The sequence below is a fragment of the Rissa tridactyla genome, chromosome 1 (genome assembly GCF_028500815.1).
Source record: "Rissa tridactyla isolate bRisTri1 chromosome 1, bRisTri1.patW.cur.20221130, whole genome shotgun sequence".
NCBI classification, from domain to species: Eukaryota; Metazoa; Chordata; class Aves; order Charadriiformes; family Laridae; genus Rissa; species Rissa tridactyla.
In genome coordinates, this window is record NC_071466.1 from 212,379,491 (window position 1) to 212,394,101 (window position 14,611).

General features: G+C 41.9%; 1 protein-coding gene across 1 annotated transcript; it reads right to left on the bottom strand.

Moving 5' to 3' along the window:
- Positions 1–489: 489 nt before the first annotated feature.
- ECHDC3 (enoyl-CoA hydratase domain containing 3) lies at positions 490–14,321 on the bottom strand. Its single transcript, XM_054194753.1, is given in 6 exon segments — positions 490–6,862; positions 8,094–8,294; positions 11,414–11,511; positions 13,744–13,865; positions 13,992–14,129; positions 14,131–14,321. Coding segments are annotated over 6 exon segments (1,065 nt in total). The 5' UTR covers positions 14,307–14,321; the 3' UTR covers positions 490–6,532.
- Positions 14,322–14,611: the final 290 nt, after the last annotated feature.

Below are 14,611 nucleotides of genomic sequence, written 5' to 3' on the forward strand. Positions count from 1 at the left end.
CCGTACCTGTTCTGCCTCTCCAGGAGGTGACTTTCCTTCAGCAGAATCAGTGGATGAGATCAATACCTATAACTGTATTAAATCCAACAGGTTAACTTGCACTGCTATTAAAGTTAGTTTAAAGGGTTGGTTGTGTTTTGATCTAGGCTAAAGGAATGTTTCTTGTTTTCAGTTAACTCCACAGTGTTACAGGTTTTGGTTTTGGCAGGCTGTAAACACTGTCCTACCTAAGGAGGGAAAATGAGAGTCTCCTGTATTAAGTAGCTATGAAAAACAGTCATGAACCAAATCCATGAGTCTGCCTTGAATTTTAGTGGTACAAATTCAATTTGATATGTTATCATCTGGTTTTGTTTTCATTTTTTTCTCTCTAACAAACATAATCAATTAAATATACAATAACCCTGTGATGCTCCCATTATCACAACTCCAGGATACAAATATTTAAAAGAACTATTAATGTTTTAAAAGTCATACCATGAAAATTACTACAGTTGGCCACATGAAAGTTTAATGAATTATTTTCCCCTTTCCAAATACACAGTAGTATTAGGGGTACAATTCTACTATTTTCTTTTTATAAAAGCTATGGGTTTGACAAAAATAATTCCTGATATTGACAACAAGCAGCCAGGAAACGGTACATCATGCAATGGAGAGTGAGAAAGGTATAGGTCTGATGGTTTTTTCCTCCTCTGCGAGTGTAAACCAGGATGGAGATGCATTACTCAGTGGCTAAATTCAGAATTAGTATAATCGAGGTGCAATTCCAGTGAAATCAAGACAAATCAACCCTACTCATTACAGTATGAGGTTTGTCCAATAGCTGTAGGTCTTCATGGAAATTTAACCATTTGTCCATTCTCCTTATTGCTTAGAGAAGGCAGCTAGCATTTCCGTGAGATTATTTAAATGTAGAATTATTAGAAAATTTTGCAGCTACAGAGATAGATGGGTTTTACATAAAATCTCTGCTCTTTGTAGCAACCCAATGTGATATTGAGCAAGATAATGGTCAGAAAGAACATTGCCAGGCTCCTAATGAGAAACTGTTGACAGTAAAATTACCCCAACATTCATCAAAAAGCCAATAAATGTCAAGCATGGGGCCTTTGATGCAGTAGCTCATAATTCCAGTTCAGAAGCCTCTGCAGACTGTTCAGGGCATGCAATCATCCTGCATTTCTGCTGATTTTACCAAAAATTTTGTTCCTGAAGAAGTACAAGGAGCAGGTGTCGGCATTCTGAATGCCACTGTTACTGTGCCCCTGGCTCACCGTGAGACCTCAGGCAGAGCACATTTGGCCTCAGTTTCCCCATCTGCAATACAGGAATGACAATATAGGAATTACCCAAAAGCAGTTCTCTGAAGGACACAGTGTCGCCATCCAAATGCTCAGAAATCATGAGCTAGATGGTAAAAACTACGCTGCTGACTTTTGCCAATGAGTCAGTCGTGTATTTTTATGCTAGCTACGTCCAGCTTTTTGTGCCCTTGTAGTACATATTTTCAAGCTTTCTCCTCCACAGCTACAGGAGATTACTTCAAACCAACGCAAAACTAATTCTTACCCACTCTGCTGAATTCTGGGTTGGGTGGCCTTAAGAAAAGCACGTGAAGTTTATATAAAAGCTTATCTAAAGTCCTGTTCTGGTTTTGTCTCTGTGGAATGTGGAAGGTATAAATACCTTGCCCATCACTTGAGTCCTCTGTTTAACTCTATCTTCAGCATATATCCCCTAAGTGATGTGGTGAGGCAGATTGTTGCCTGATCCACGAATTAAGAACAACCTTGTGCTGAGCGTTACTCTAGCTATCACTGCCCCCTGGCTTCTTTGTTTGCCTCGTTCATGAAGGGATCCTGAAGCTACATCACAAGTGATGATATGATTGTATCCTCCAGGTTTTGCCTATATATCTTTTCTAAAATTTCCAGGTAAAGGCTCAAAGCCGTTCTTCTAAGGCCTCCATGGATTCTGAGGTCGCTGGTTGGATAGTTCGTTACATTCATACTGGCAATTCCTTGCTGGCATTTTCCCCACCGGTTTCCAGCCGTTCCTGTGTATATGAATAGAAAACGTGTCCCTGCCTGTCATTCGCAGTGATAAGCTGCATCCTAGAGGCTGTACACAGATGGAGTTGTGCTTAGTTTACAGAGAAGGCTGAATGTATGCCGCATGCTATTAGGGTCACTTGAAACTAGGCTAATTACCTGGCAGACATTGCTGCAGAGCAGATTCTTTAATAAAAATGAATGGGATGACAAGGGATAGACTCCTTGCTATTTTGGGACAAACTGTCTCCTCAGGCAGCAGATAGCCACAGCAGTAGGGCTCCCAATATATCACTGGTTTGCTGTTTCTTGGCTGTAGAACTTAATTAACAGTCCTGGAACCGGTCTGTTTCCCAGGAATAGCCTCTAAATCCATTGAATTAAACAATAAAGGCAGATGTGGGTAAAAATAAAAATCCCAGACAAGTCAGAAATGAAAAATGATGTTGCTTTGTCAATCCACAGGGGCCAGTGCTGGAATGTTCTAAAACCTGAAGTTTTTCTGTGTAGCGGCTCAAGCAAGAGGGAAATGTTCCCGTGGATGCCACCATTTTTGCAACTGATGATTACTAATTACACAATTCCTTTATTGCATAAAATAGTACTGTGAAAAAAAATACTGTGAAAACTGAGTCAAAACATACTAATAAATATTTTTCTCTTCAAGATCTGAAAGTACAACACAAACATTTGTCATAGCCGTGAATTAGACTGAAAAAGACCATGAGCCTAGAAAAGCAGTGTTCTTAAGGACCTGAACTCAGCCGCCCAGGGCACTCTGCCTCCTCAACTTCCATGGATTTGAACTGTGAAGGAGCTCAAGGCATTGTGGTGTTTGGTCTTTTTCAGGGAAAGCCAAGGATAAGGTAACACTCGTAGCCTCTGCCTATCTTATAAACACCCAGAACACCATCTTTGTCATTAACTTCCCCTCCCATCACCATTTTGTCTTGCTAAAGTATGCCTGTTTGTAACTTTACATGGCACTTCCATTGATGTCAGTCTGCTCACAGTGAATAATGCTGAGGATATCTATATGTCTTTGTAATGTTAGTGTCTTATGAGGCCATTCAAATTAAATGAATCCATGTGCAGGAGTAAGATGACCAAAATTCGATTCCATTGCAATATAACTATTTCAGATGAAGTAATTATTCTTTAAAAATGTAAATTTTTTTTCTTTAACAATTATAACCAGGAGTTAATAATAATGCCAAACCCTGCCTTGTGTAGATGGCAATCAATTGCAAAATGAGAATTTCTAAATATCTGAGAGAATATGCTCATCCAAACTATCGCTCATGTTTTAAGATGGCCAGTGAAACCATTTTATTACTCCATTTAGTTGGAAGGAGCACTATTCTGCAAAAATCAGATAATGTACTTATTTCTAAAAGCCTGGAACAAAAGAGCCAGTAGAGATTTGCTGAGTAGTTGCAAGATAGCCATTAAATACAAATATTTTTAAAAACAATTTACTCTTTACTAATGCTTTTAGAGCAGCATGTGGGAACAGAATCTAAGTGCAGCATCTTACTGCATTAAAAAGGACATGATGAAGGTTATTCAGCTCCAGATTTAACCCTTCTATCTCTTAACTGCTCATAACAGTTTCTAGCCTATATAAACTATATGAATTTATATAAACCCCAACTCCCCTAGTGGTAACAATAAAAGTTTGTATTTTTAAAACAACTATTCCCAGTGATCCACATTTTTCACATTCCTATAGGAACAAACTATTTTTAATAGTGATTTCAAGTTTTAAGTTTCCATTCCTCAAATTAAAAATAGCGGCAGAACTGGAAATTGCTTTCTTTTCATCCTGAGTATGTGCTATAGACAGACAAGAGAACTGCTTTGTGGGGCTGTCTGCATATAAATGGTATGAGTATTTATATCACTGGTTTGAATTGAAATGTGTCGGTCAGTCAGAAAGAAGAGAGGCTGATTTTTGCTCCAAACTATCCAAGTCTTGCTCCAGTATAAGGAATGACAGAATGTAATTCTGCTACTCAGGAAGCAAAGTGTCATTCAACCCCTTGATCCCAACAGTGCACCTGACAGCCCCTTGCTGCTACGTGGGAGGCAGATTGACTGACCCATGAGACCACTTCTCCTAACAAGGGGACATCAAGAAGGCTGACACTACCAACAACAGCCTTTGCAAGGTGGCCCTCGTGCTTAGGTCATTCTGAAGTAGACCTGCAGCAACTGCATTGCACAGCACTTGGCTTGGGCTTCCCCTAGATCCATACAGCACCTTCATGGCCCAGAGACCAAAGTGTTGATTTCGTCGTGGCAGTTTTTCAGTTCAAAGTACCCAAAATAACAAGCAGGCTTGCCAGCAGGGTGTTTTTTAGCATGATGCTGAGGCCACTTGGGAGCGTTAGGCAAGGCCTTTGGGGATAGTATCAGGGCACTGTGAAGGGCAGAGCAAGCCAAAGCTAGTGCAGACTCATCCATACTGCCTAGGAGTAATCGATCCCTGGAGAGAACTGTCCCAGAACTTTATTGGGTATCTGATTCACTCCAGACAAGAAATGAGGAATGAACTAAACTCATACAGACAGGGAACCAGGGACACAGGAGCAAACACAGCTTAAAAATGTCCTTCTTGATTCATGATACTTCCACATTTGGAGTTTTAGTAGCTGTAGGTAGGATTCGTCTTCTCTAACATAAGACGTCTAAGTCTGAACTAAGCACGTTAGGCTACTTTTACTGTCAACAAAGAAAGAAAGGCCCATCCACACAGTGATTCATTTCATCTTCCTTAGATGCCTATTTAAGGGTGAAATAGATGAGCCTTCATGATTTGTCCATGCGGAACTTCAGAAGAAATGTCTTTGCTGAGAGGCCATCCCATGTTGATCACCATGGCTTGACATCGAGGCTCATATCATTCAGTATTGTCATCAATATACATCCCCAGCAAATCTGCAGATGATGCGAAATTGGGGGAATGGCTGACGCACCGAATGGCCCGGCTTCAATCCAGAAGAACCATAAGCTAAGGAGAAATGCAAGGTTCTGCACCTGGAGAAGAATAACCCCGAGAACCAGTACAGGCTAGGAGCTGACGGCAGAGCAGCAGTCGTGCTGAAACTGGGCTTGCCGTGGCTGCCCAACTGAATATCAGCCAACAGTGCACTCTCATCACAAATAAGGCAAAATGCACACTGAGCAATATGGATGGGCTGGAAGTGGCCAGCAGATGGAGGGAATATTTTGTTCTCCTCTGCTCAGCACTGGTGAGGCCATATTTGGAATACAGTCCAGTTTTGGCACAACCAGTACAAAAGGGATGTGGAGAAACTGGAATTGGTCCATTGGATGGCTACCAAGCTGGTTACCTACAGAAAATGAGCTACAAGGAGAGTGGCGGAAGCTGGGCTTGTTCAGTCTGGCACAGAGGAGTCTAAGTGTGGTCTAACTGCAGCCTGTGACTGTTTGAAGAGAGTTGGAATGACAACGGAGCTGAAGTTTTCTCAATAATATCAGATAATTTAACAAGGGACAATGGCCAAAAACCTGCTGCTTCGAGGCTCAGACTGGACATTAAGAGTTGGGTTTTTTTCACCAGAGGGTTGCACAGCACTGTGACAGATTACCCAGAGGAGCAGCTGAATCCTTGTTGATGGAGGCTGGCAAGACCTTACATCCATGACTGACCTGTTCCAGTGTCAGTAAAAGCCCAGCTTTGAGCACAAGGGTGGAGTTTCCAACTAACACATCTAAAATTCTGTGATAAACTGAAGACATACAGCCTGAAAATTACAGCTGGGTTAGAACAGTGCCAGGTGAGAATCTCTGCTGAAGCCCACAGGCGGTGGCTTTCACAGTGTGCCCTTTTGAAACTTAACATCCCCAAGCCATGCTCAGCCTCTCTGGAGTCAACAGCAAAATTCTCTAGAGCTGGGACAAGTGCTTGAACTGATGGTGGAAAAACAGGATTTGCTGAAGGAAACAAACTAATAATACATGAAGTTTACAAGCAGATATATTCATAAGGAGCAATGGACTGCTGTTACAGGCTTTTGCCTGTAACATATGAACTGTATTGGAATCCATTATGATATGTACTATCATCATCTCTGGAATGTGTCCCAGCCCTTTAATTTGCTATAAATAGCAACAAATGGAAATTCTTATCCAGAACTAGGGGGACACATACTGAACAGGGTGATCTGAGCTCTCTGCCATTCCCTGTGATTTCCTAAGTAACCTGGGACACATTAAACTGATTTTTTGCAGCACAGAGTTCCTTCTAAAACCATAGATTAAATTAATTGCTGAAAAAAACCCATTTGGTTTGATTTTTCTTAACATTTATTATACACTTATAATAAATTTATTGTGGCTTTGGCATATGTAGGAAGAGAAATTTAACTTTCAGTAAGAACAAAAATATAGTTCCCAAAGGCAACTACGTGAAGAATCATAAAGCACAGCTAAGGTTAGTTTAGAAACAGGATTCATTTCTTCTTATCCTGAGAGTGTGACCAGACAGGCTTACGTTTCTGAATAAAGGCTTCAATACCCTCCTGCCCATCTCTCAAATTCAAATTGTCTGCCATGACCTGAGTAGTCGTTTTGTAAGCAGTATCAAGGTCCTGTGACATCTGTCTGTAAAAGGTGGCTTTCCCCAGTGCCAGGACGGATTTGCTGCTTTCACATATCTTGTGAGAGATTTTCATGGTCTCTTCTTCCAGCTTGTCTTCTGGTACCACCTTGCTGATAAGCCCATGCATTAATGCTTCTTGGGCAGAAAGAGGTTCACCTGTGAAAAGCATCTCTAATGCCACCTGAACAAGAAAAAATATTGTATGAAGTCATTTCAACTACCTTATTCCTTTGGTTTGTTTGGGGAATTTCAGCTTCTTCAAGTACAAGTTACTCTTTTGAAAAACATCAGATTTAAATCTTTTGGCCTCTTAAACTGCCAAGGAAGTTAAGAGGTTTCAGCAAATAGAAGGACTGGGTTTAAAGCTATCCTTTTTTCGGACCTTCCCACTGACTGCAGCTGTCCTAGGCTGACACCTCTGGGTTTCTTTTCAACTGCCCAGAATCTCTAGCAATTGCAGTAGGAATTGTGAGAGATGTGGATGGTCCACAATGTCAAATGACTGAACTTGGCATTTTAAGCTGGGCATATAATGATAAATACTCACTATGTCAATGTGTAGTTTTTGAAAATATCTGCCTTAGTTTAAGGTTGGTTGGGGTGTTTTTATATATATCCTTCTTATAGCCACATCTATTTCAGTCTCCTGCCGCTTTCAGTATCTTGTACTTGAGGTTTCAAATTAAAAAATCCCCCAAATACTCAGTGACTATTCAATGTTATATTTCAGTAAGAATTTTTTCAGTGACTCTGGGTGCAATTGACTGATGCCCTGAATCATAAGAGCTGATTATCCTCGTTAGTATCTTTGCTCTGATAGATTGGGCTGGGCTTGGAGAGTCTGTCCACATGAATCCAACTAGACCAGAACTTAAAATTTCTTTTCTCACTTACGGAAGCTTTGCAGATTTTCTATTGTTTATGCAGTGAGGGATGTATAGCCACAATCAGTAGGAAATAAAGCAGGAAGAAAGTATAGGAGGGTTTTAGATGCTATTTAAAGCATCTTGATCTACACACAGGCAGATCATGCTGGCAGTGAAATGTCACTGCCTGGCAAGAACTGATACCTTGGTGGGACTGATATCCTGAACTTGCAGGGGTTTCCTCATCAGGGGAGAACACCATTGTCTAAAGCACAGATCTGTTCGTTGGAAAGGAAGGGGATCGCTGAGCTGGTGTGCTGCTGGTATGAGTCCACGCTGGTTGGAATCGCATCAGTAGGAAGCTGCTTTCCCTGAACAGAGTTCAGCCCTTTATTATTTTTCCCAGTCCAAAGAGTTATGAAGATGTCTTTTGCAATGAAATATTTTGAATGCAGGAAAATAAAGTTTAGGTAATGGAACTAAAACTCCTAACATGGGAACCTACTTCTTGCAAAATTACAAAGAGTTTTTGGGAAGGAAGCCTACCTTTCTTGGAAGAGATCTGCCCAAGGCCACAGCTGGTGTGGAGCAAAACAGTCCGATGTTTACTCCAGGAGTAGCAAATTGAGATTTCTCGCTTGCCACTGCAATGTCACAGCTTGCCACAAGCTGACAGCCTGCTGCTGTAGCCAAGCCATTTACTTTGGCAATCACTGGTACGGGAAGTTTCTGGATTAAAGTCATAACCTGCATGCACAAAAGAAAGTGGTCAGTCAGTCCCTGAAATTTAAGCAGTGGCTGTTCTAAAACTGGCAATGGCTTCACACACCTTCATCTTTATTAACTGGAGTAAGCTCTCTGCAAAACTTGTTTAAATGCACAAGACCACTGCTGGTCCAGTAGCTGCTCAGTTGTGTTTATGTAGCATGGTCCTAACACCAGTGGAAATGGAAAACACAAGAATGAAAGTCATAAACACTTGTTATCAGATCTGCAAGGAGCTTGGGTGCCTCTGCATTGCAGGTCTAGTGTTCCTGGCTATGGGAAGATGCGTATCCGAGACACACCATCCCCACCTTCATTTGCCCCATAAAGGAAAACTTAACTTAATAAAAGTCTCTGTCCCGAGAAATGAAACCAGACTCTTGCTAGTTTCTGCATGATCTCGAGCCTGGATTGATCTCACCCAAACACAATCACTGGATGTCTTTCTAGGCTTACTCTGCATTCAAGGGAGAGACTTACTACCAGAAAACAATTTTTTCTGCTTGCATTACACATAAGATGGGAAAGCACACTTATTCTCTCTCAGATAATTCTTGAAGGTCGGACATCCAACTTCAGATAGCTGAAGTTAAGAAAGATGAATTTGTCTTAACTTTTCTAACTCAGGTTCTCTTTCCATATAGTGGGAATCAACAAACTCACCTAATTTTAGGGCCTGAAGATAGAAAGTGCTAGTTAAGTGATTACAGTCACTATCTGACTTAAAAAAAAAATAAATCTCATATTAACACAGTGTAGCAAGATAGCAAATTTTTATTTGCTACTTCAATTTCTCCAGTAGACGAAGTCTAGCAAATTTTATCTTGCTTAGGTAAAATTACCTACATTCAGTTTTGAATTTGATCAGTCTTTGTCTCCATTCTTCTATCTTTGTTTAAACACAATTTTTCGGTGGGTCTTAAGAAGCAGACCAACAAAAGAGGTACAATACGTGCGTGTGTGCAGATAAACAACTACAGAGTACTCTTGTGGTTATAAAAATTCAAAGTCAACTGCTTCTCCCAAAAAAGCACCCTGGTATTTATGTTTTTTTGTGATACTATCAGCTGTCTCAAACTTGTATGTGGAGAGTACTTAGTTCTCGGACACTGCATTATATAGTATTGCTAACGCTGTTATATGCGTAGGGAAACAGGTGTAGCAGCTGAGACGATCTGTTTAAGATTACCAGTCATAAACAAATGTAGAAGCCAAGGTTCCTGTAAACCAGTCCAATGCTCTGGGCACCCTAGTCCACAATGCTGTAGGCACGGCACTTGGGGTAGGATCCATTCTACTTAAGTTAAGTATTGAAATTTAGGAAGACACGATCCCATTTTGAAAGCCCTCAAAAGTACCTTTCTCTCTATTCACCAAATAAAAGCAAAAGTCAATTATTCTACCAGACAGCTAAAATTTAGATAGTAGTTAGGATCCTAAATAAAGCCTACGTTAATTTCTCTATTTCTGTTTGCCTGTAAAGTGCCATTATTATTTAACAGTAAGACCTTCTTCCTCCATGGGGGTAATAGTGAGTTGTGATTTATGAGAAACTTAAATCCCTTTCAGGATACTCAGCTAGAGAATTTAAAGCACTTATCACTACAATCAACACCAGAAAAGGGATCACTTCAAGTGTCATTTCATCTCTTATATTTAATTTCTTCCTGAATTTGCGTTGCCAGTTTCAGACGCATTTAGGTTGGCAGTGACCTCTTGAGACCATTGAGTCCAACCCCCCTACTCAAGCAGGCTCGGGTAGAGCAGGTTGTCCAGGACTGTATGCGGTTGGGTTTTGATTATCTCCCTATCTCTGAATTTCATGGTCTCAGGAATATTCATCTGAAATTGGTTTACCATTTTTTATTTGTAATAATGCTGCCTTACTAAACTTACTATACAGTAGGGCAACATTCTCACAAAGAAGGGCTCTTTTAACTCTAAACACTGACATTCTGTTATTTTTTGCTGTTTCTCTTTATTAATCAGAGTTAAGCTTGCTATACTACTCATTAACCCTGAATATAGCCATAATGCTAGATATGCATACAGGACAATTTAAATTCTTCTGGTCCTTAAAGTCACAAATGAACCAACTCTTGCTTTCATGCTATATGGAGTAAGTTTCACATTTTTTTCTGCCTGATCTTTCCTATTCTGTGACCCAGAAGCTGCATGGTTCAGTTCTCCACTGACAGCATACTGGCATTCTGACCTGCAACTACAAAATTAATAATAAACTATTGGCTGCTAAACTGTTGGACCTTGGCTCCTTTCTGACAAAGCCCGTCATCCAGTCGTATTTGTGCTTACTTCTTTGTGATCAGCACACCAAGATGGAATCCAGGCAAAGGTGCCAGGATGATTGCTTCATATTACACCGAAGGCCCTCCAGGGGTAACTTTCACACATGGCTTTTACAGCATTTGTTAAATATGGGCTTGACAATGTCGTAGAGAAAATTATTACTGGAGGAACTAGAACAAAAGTTTTCAATTTACTTCCTGTGGTCACACTGAGCAGGATTAGGGGTCAAATTCTAGTGCTGTTACAATCAAAGGTGTTTCTGCCGTTCTCTCCAAAGGCTCCAGGATTCACATTAACTTCCCGACCTCCGGGTCTGTGCCTTTATTAGAAGAACTTGTATGGTCTGCTGACTGGGCAGCCAGAGAGTCAGACCTTACTTTCACACTTGACGTTTAAGCTGGTCTTGAGTTACTAGCTGGACGCCGGGAAAGAACATTTGATCACAGGTGATTTGAAGGTGGTTATCCCTAGATTTCTAGGAAAGACATTGCCCAAATATTCAGCTGCACGGAACACTGGCTAAACTAAGGAACACGCCATGACTGTACCCATTGTAGGAGACATGCACATTGGCATTCTAGCCCTTTTATTTGCATGTAGAGAAATTCAGGGAAAACATAATTTCACCAGGATCAGGTATTAAAATGGCAGAGCAGCAAAAAGCAAGGAATCTGGAGCAACAGCCAGATTCATCTTCAGTTAGCAGATGAGCAATGCTGTCCCTCCTTAAACCAGTATCATTGCTTGTGCTTAGTACCAGGCAAAAGGGGTGTCACTTAAGAAGAACTGCTTACCTCTGCACATATTTCAAATACTTGGGAATGATACTTCACATCATCTTCACTTGACAGTTCCTTTAAATCATGGCCAGAACAAAATACAGGTCCTTCAGCTGCAAAGAATTTCAGGAAAAGTCAGTCTGAATTAATCAAGATACTAGGGGCAGCAGCGCATCAGTGCCCCAGCTAAAGGCACATCGATGAGATGTTAATGGTTAAAAAGGAGCTTCCAAAGGGAGTTTGTACAGAGTTTGGAAACATTGCCTTCTGGATTTTGTAACAAATTGCCACAAGGCAACATTTAACCACAGTAACACCCATAAACATTTTTAAAGGCCTAGTTTTATTTCCATTCCAAGTTAACACCGTTAAAAATAAGGCACTTCACACCTCTGAGCCCAGTTTCTTCTAAGGATACTGTTCTAAAGAGCTCCTGGGTACAATGTAAACTAGTCAGCTGCAGCAAGGATGGAGTGGTCTGCTCTCAGACTTAATACAGCTAGTCCCTATTTATTGTATCCAGCATTAATGACTAACTTTTGCTAAATAAACATCAAGATTTTTGTATTGTGGCATTCAAGGCCACAATAGGGAAAAAAAAAAGAAAAAGAAAAGAGGTTGTTCCGCTAGAGGAGAATCAGAAGGGTTATTGGGCATCTTTTCCTCCACTGGTTAAAACTGTCATCTAGACAATCCCAAAAAGCATGTCCAGGGTTTGGGCAGTGAAAGAGCAGGTTTCTGCAGACCTAAGTTTTGGATTTGTTTGTTTCCAGTGATGGCTAAGGTCAAAACACCCTTTACATGTACACTATCTTTACAACAGCTTTCCTTTGTCATGAGGGTATCTACTGTAAGAATAAACCAATTTGATGCTTTTGAATCCTTCAGAACTCCTCAGATATTTGTATGGATGTGACATTTTCAGCTCTACCACTACGCAGACACAACCTTAGCTATGCTTTTTTTTTTCGTACGGACCAGATTATTATCTGGATTATCCAGATATTATCTGGAAATATCTGTATTTGTCCTTCATTGAAGAAGGATCCACTGCAAAGTCTGTGTTAAAGACTCAAAGAATTCCCTGAAAAATCTTTTATTTTCTTGAGATTTCTTCTTTTGCATTCCATTCAGCAAGGGAATTGGAAATCAAGAGGAACATGCGATTTCTTTTTAAACTAAAACAAAAAAAAAACAAATGAAATTGTGCTCACAAACTCCCAGACTACTGTACTCCCAAAGAAGAACCTGAAGTGTTTCACAAAATTTGTAATTGCTGTTTGAAACATTGAATATATATATTTAAACTCACCCCTGTAAAGTTAGCTTACTTCCACTCTCATGTGTGTGTGAACTAACACACAGTGTTTTCCTCTACCTACAGGGAGCAGCATCATCCTAAATTAATAAACCTATTTCTCCCAAGATGTTTGTAAGGGTGGTAGAGGAAGATTATCTTAAAATAGCAGAGGAAAAAAAAAAGATGGCTTAAGAACAGCTCAAGTTTCATTATCTTTAAGAGCTCTACAGGTTAATACCTAAATGGAAGAAAACTGTCCCAGGCTCTGAGAGAGAATGCTTTACATCTGCAGGTTACAGGTAAATACACTGCAGTGTTGCTATTATAGTCTCTCCTTCATCAGAGAGTTTTAGAAATCAGTGGCAAAGATAACGAGGGTGATCCTGGCTTAGTGCTGGGGAATGGAGCGCATGATTTGAAGCAACCTTGTGAGCCCTGTTTACTACGAATTATACCTGCCACCGAAGGGAAGAAGTGTCATACCAGCTCGGTCTGTTCCTGCACGAAAACCTGTACCTGGGAATGTTATTTCTTCAGCTGGATAACCATTAGAACCTGGCTTTTGCTCTGTTTATTCTTTACATATAGTTTTTAAACCAATTATTTAATCTACTGATTGTTTTTACCAAAGGACAAAGTTCATCGGCTCTGTAAACACACTGGGTAACCTGGCTGCAATACCGACATTTTCAAACATGTTTCTACACTGTTTCTTCTTAAGACATGTTAACTATTAAGAAAGATGTAACAAAACCCAAGTCAATTGTTAATGCTGTGTTCAAGAATGAGGATTTAAGTACATAAGAGTGGAAATTGGGATGACTGTAAAAGAACAACATGTAAAAGAGAGCCGGCTCTGGAGGGTGAAGGCACCGGTAGGATCCCCTGCGTGGTCCTGGCCCGCTGCACGGAAAACACCACGCAATCCCGTCCCGTTTTCTGTAGTTCTGTGAGAGGTTTCGGGTTAAACTCCGTATTATCCCCTTTCTGCTCCTTCCCTCGCCCCCTCTGCCTTCTCTTCCGTCGGCCTTAAATGACGAAGTACCTGAAATGATGATAACTCGGAGTTCTTTGCTCTTGACGTCGTGCAGCAGGTCCTCCCTGAGGGACTGCAGCATGGCGAGGGACAGGGCGTTCCTTTTCTGCGGGTTGTTCAAGACAATGTTTCTGTAAAAGCCGTTAAACACAAGGACGGCTTCTATAAAACAATAATAAACGCGTTCAGAGCCCCAGGGACGGCCCCGCAGCGCTGCCTCCCCTCTCCCCCCAGCCCCGGCCCGCCCGCCTCCTCACCGGACGCCCTCCGCCTGCCGCCGCACCGTCAGCTTCTCCGGCGGGGAAGGCCGCCCGCCCGCCGCCGTCGCCGCGCTGCTGAAGGCGGCTGCCAGGGGTCTCCTCAGCCGCCACAGCCCGGAGGCGGCCATGGCTGCCCGGCCGGCGAGGAGGACGGCTCGCTACCGCCCCTAGGCCGGCGGCCTGCAGCCCGCTCGGGGCCGGGGCCGGGGCCTGTGGCGGGTTCGGGGCGGTGCTCCCCTCAGCACGGCCCTCCTCGGCTCCCGCGGCGGTGAGCGCTGCCAGGGGACGACGGTATAGACCTTCAAATGACATAGCCGTCCTGTATCAAACCATACGGACCTTCCCTCGCCCGCCTGATTTCCCTAGATCAGAAATTATGAAGAAATCCTTTACTGTGAGGGTGGTGAGGCTCTGGGCGCAGACTGCCCAGAGAAGCTGTGGCTGCCCCATCCCTGGAGGTCAAGGCCAGGCTGGATGGGGCTTTGAGCAGCCTGGTCTAGTGGGAGGTGTCCCTGCCCAGGGCAGGGGGGTTGGAAGTAGATGATCTTTAAGGTCTTTTCCAACCTAAATCATTCCCCAAGGTGTTGGCTGTAGAACCAAGGAGACCTTCTGGGACC